The sequence below is a fragment of the Neophocaena asiaeorientalis genome, unplaced genomic scaffold (genome assembly GCF_003031525.2).
Source record: "Neophocaena asiaeorientalis asiaeorientalis breed wild unplaced genomic scaffold, Neophocaena_asiaeorientalis_V1.1 scaffold150, whole genome shotgun sequence".
Classification (NCBI taxonomy): domain Eukaryota; kingdom Metazoa; phylum Chordata; class Mammalia; order Artiodactyla; family Phocoenidae; genus Neophocaena; species Neophocaena asiaeorientalis.
The window spans coordinates 15,396,038-15,399,938 of record NW_020176571.1 but is presented as its reverse complement, the minus strand read 5'-3'; the positions used below and the strand labels follow the sequence as shown (position 1 = coordinate 15,399,938).

The 3,901-nt window shown below is 38.1% G+C and overlaps 1 protein-coding gene across 1 annotated transcript; it reads left to right on the top strand.

Annotated features, from left to right (window-relative positions):
• Positions 1–2,184: 2,184 nt before the first annotated feature.
• LOC112391783 (MOB-like protein phocein) lies at positions 2,185–3,683 on the top strand. The gene has a single exon (XM_024733242.1). It carries the CDS (start codon positions 2,188–2,190, stop codon positions 2,863–2,865), a length of 678 nt encoding a protein of 225 aa, XP_024589010.1. The 5' UTR covers positions 2,185–2,187; the 3' UTR covers positions 2,866–3,683.
• The last annotated feature ends 218 nt before the right edge of the window (positions 3,684–3,901 follow it).

The following is a 3,901-nucleotide window of genomic DNA, read 5'->3' as shown; positions in this document are numbered from 1 at the left end:
AATGCATATTCAGATGTTAACAATAAATTCAAAAGAATAAAGAAAATTATTTAGCTGAAATGGAAAATGAAAATAAAAAGCCTAAATGTCAAATATATAGGTTTTGTAAAATAATTTATATTAACATGAAAGGATATAAGGGAAAAATGAAAAGAATAAATCTTAAGAAATAGGGGGGAAATCTTCCTTAATTAAGACATCGCTGTATCAAGGCCAATGTCCTTTTCTGAGACCTTCATCGTTACTGCCTGATGATCCATAGGATTACAATAAAATATGAGGCATCCTAACTATACTTAGATATAAAATGAGGTGGAATGATCATGGAATGGTGATAAGAACACTAGTTTTTCAGGATGTAAATGAATGAGAACAGGAAAATGGTTGTTGAGACATAGATAGGAAGAACCACCAATCTGAGAAACATAGGAATGACTAGAGTTACCGATAGCTTCCAGAGGGAATTCTGATTTAATTTGCATTCAGCAAGCAGCTCATGACAGCCTCATGTACTTTTCCACTATAACACATCCAAGACAGTGGTTCTCAGACTTTGGTGGGAATCAGAATCATCTAAAAACTTGGTATAAACCCAAAGGCTCAGGCCTACCCTCTTCAACAAGCCTGCTCTACTGTGTTCGTCATGAGTTCTCCAGGTGTTCTGATACACGCCAGCATTTGAGAACCAGGGATCAGGAAAAATACACAAAAGGCAAACTTTAATGTCATTGGCAGCTATGATTAGTCCCCCAAGAATGTAACAGAAAACTTAATTCTTTTCCCTCACTACCCATTCAAATCTGTCCTCTGAGGCTAATTCTAAGCAGAAATCTAAGCAGATCCCATGACTTTTCTGATCACTCTCAGAAAATAAAAAGTTCTCTGGCCACCTTTAGTCACAAAACATTTAATTTTGATATTTAAATGATCACTCCCAAGTGATACTCCAGACTCCATACATACTTCATTTAAAACTCCTCCCTTCCCCGCTCAGGCTAAGGAGTAGGTAGGAAACCTAGCATGGGGAGGTTTCTAGTTCCCTCCTTCTCATTCACTGCCCTTTATCCCATCAGCAGGCTGGCTCTAGAGCTTCCAGATTTCGAGGAGACATATTAGAGAGAGGTAAGGCCCAAGAAAGTTCTCTCTTTTTTTTCTTTTCGCGGTATGTGGGCCTCTCACTGTTGCGGCCTCTCCCGTTGCGGAGCACAGGCTCCGGACGCGCAGGCTCAGTGGCCATGCCTCACGGGCCTAGCTGCTCCGCAGCATGTGGGATCTTCCTGGACCGGGGCATGAACCCGTGTCCCCTGCATCGGCAGGCGGACTCTCAACCACTGTGCCACCAGGGAAGCCCGAAAGTTCTCACTTAATAGTCACCAGTATAATCTGGCACTGGTTTTCCCTGGCTTGGCTGGAATCTAAGGCTGATTCTTTCTCCTGGAGTGTGCTTGTACTTTCTATGGAGCCCTGTCACTGGCAATGGGATCCCTCCCTGTTGCTCTCTTAACACAGGTGAGGTCTCCTCTGCCTGGACATTTATGACTTCACCCTGAATTTCTGAGGACAATTCCATTCTCTCAAGAGCCTAACGCCCTCCAAGGTAGTTCCACTTATATCTCCCTCTTCCATGTGGCCCTCAAGAGTCCCCAGAAAGCCCGAATGAATTCTTCCTTCCAAAGACTTCTGGCAATGGCAAGCTGTTCCTAAAGCAGCCAGACTTCAGGCTTTTCTAGCAAGAAGATCAGTGCCCCAGACCCCCACACACCAGGCGATCTCTTTAAAGGGCCCCCTTGAATCCCCTCTCATTCGGCTTGAGGGGAAATGGAAGAGACATTTCATAGCACTCCAAATCAAATGATCTCTACTTAAAAGACATACAGCTGAAACAAAACAGCATGGAAAAGTAAAACAGAAAAAAATGGGTGACAGTGCATTAGGAAGCATCGAGAAAAATGAGACAAACAGCTATATTAATTTGAACAAAGTAGAATAGAAAGTAGATTTAAGCACAGACAAAAGAGGATTATGAAAATAATAAGAGGTAAAACTCATAAAATGTATCAAAATACATGAAGAAAAATTCTTGGCATTTAGTGATAATTTGACATAGGCATAATTTAACACACATTTCTCAGCCCTTAACCAATTATATAGAATACATATGATGATATAAAAAAATTAGAATAGACTATGGTCATGGCGGAGGGGACGGCAGTGCTGAGGCGGAACAGGCCGGGCACCAAGGCCCAGGATTTCTATAATTGGCCTGATGAATCCTTTGATGAAATGGACAGTACACTAGCTGTTCAGCAGTATATTCAACAGAACATAAGAGCAGATTGTTCCAATATTGACAAAATTCTTGAACCACCTGAAGGCCAAGATGAAGGTGTATGGAAGTATGAACATTTAAGGCAATTCTGTCTTGAGCTAAATGGACTTGCTGTCAAACTTCAGAGTGAATGCCATCCAGATACATGCACTCAGATGACAGCAACTGAACAATGGATTTTTCTTTGTGCAGCTCATAAAACGCCAAAAGAGTGTCCTGCTATAGACTATACTAGACACACACTTGATGGTGCTGCATGTCTTCTGAATAGCAATAAATATTTTCCCAGCAGGGTTAGCATAAAGGAATCATCCGTAGCAAAACTAGGATCAGTATGCCGTAGGATTTACAGAATATTTTCACATGCTTATTTTCATCACCGGCAGATATTTGATGAATATGAAAATGAAACATTTTTGTGTCATCGGTTTACTAAATTTGTGATGAAATATAATTTGATGTCCAAGGATAACCTGATTGTACCAATTTTAGAAGAAGAAGTTCAGAATTCAGTTTCTGGGGAAAGTGAAGCATGAAGGGAATCATATAGAAAAAAATGTACTGATCACATAATTAACATTAATTATGTACTGTATATATATCATTTTAGACACATCAATCACGTATCCATATTATAGCTTCTTTGTTTAGTATAGGTTTTTGTATGCTGAGTGTTGCCTTTTAAAATGGGAAATACTTTTTAAGTTATTCATGAGCTGTATATTCACTGGTGTGGCACTCATCGTTTTTAAATAAGATTAGTATTATCTGTTTATAATGCCCGTTAATAAAAGAATTTACAGTTTGGTAAAATTGCTGCTAAACAATCATTGGATCACAATCCTCATCAAATAAACACATCTATGAAAAAGATGAGTGAGCTTGAGGTTTCACACAAGCCATTTACTAAAGAGATAGTAATGTTTTCCTTTGGTTTTATACCTGAGTTTTGATATTCTAGAAAATTCTGTAGCACATAGTTCAGTCTTAACTGTTAAGTTTTCCAAAGTGAGATAAAAGTGTTTTTAAATTCTGTTTATACTTTTTGATATATATATATGATTATGTGTATGTCCAAATATAAATGCAAATGAAGCATTAGTAATACTTAAATAATCTTACTATGCTACATAAAGTATATTCTAGACCAGCATACTTGGAAAGGATTTATCTTTCTGTTCAGTGGACTGTTACATACAAGATGATAACGATAAAAGCGTGTAATTGATGTTCCCACTGGAAACCTGCCCTGTCCTTCCCTTCTCTTCATTTCCCTTAACTCTCTCCCCAAAGTACATTAGCTGAGAAGCTTTTCACCAGACTGTGATTTAGTGGTGGCTTATACCTATTTATATTTGTAGTGAACATTTGAACTAAGGCAGTGGCTGGGATTGGTGATCTGGCTAAATACTTTGAAACATATTTTGAATAATATAACTCGGTGTTACTAGGGGAATAAAATATGATTTTTTTCTTACTCAAAAAAAAAAAATTAGAATAATAGAATTCAGAATTTTATATATATCAAATTTTGTAAACCTTTCAATAGAAAGTTAACCAGTGCACATGACC

Bases quoted from the DNA above. Each gene is read 5' to 3' on its own strand.
- LOC112391783 (XM_024733242.1), top strand. From the start codon at position 2,188: ATGGTCATGGCGGAGGGGACGGCAGTGCTGAGGCGGAACAGGCCGGGC.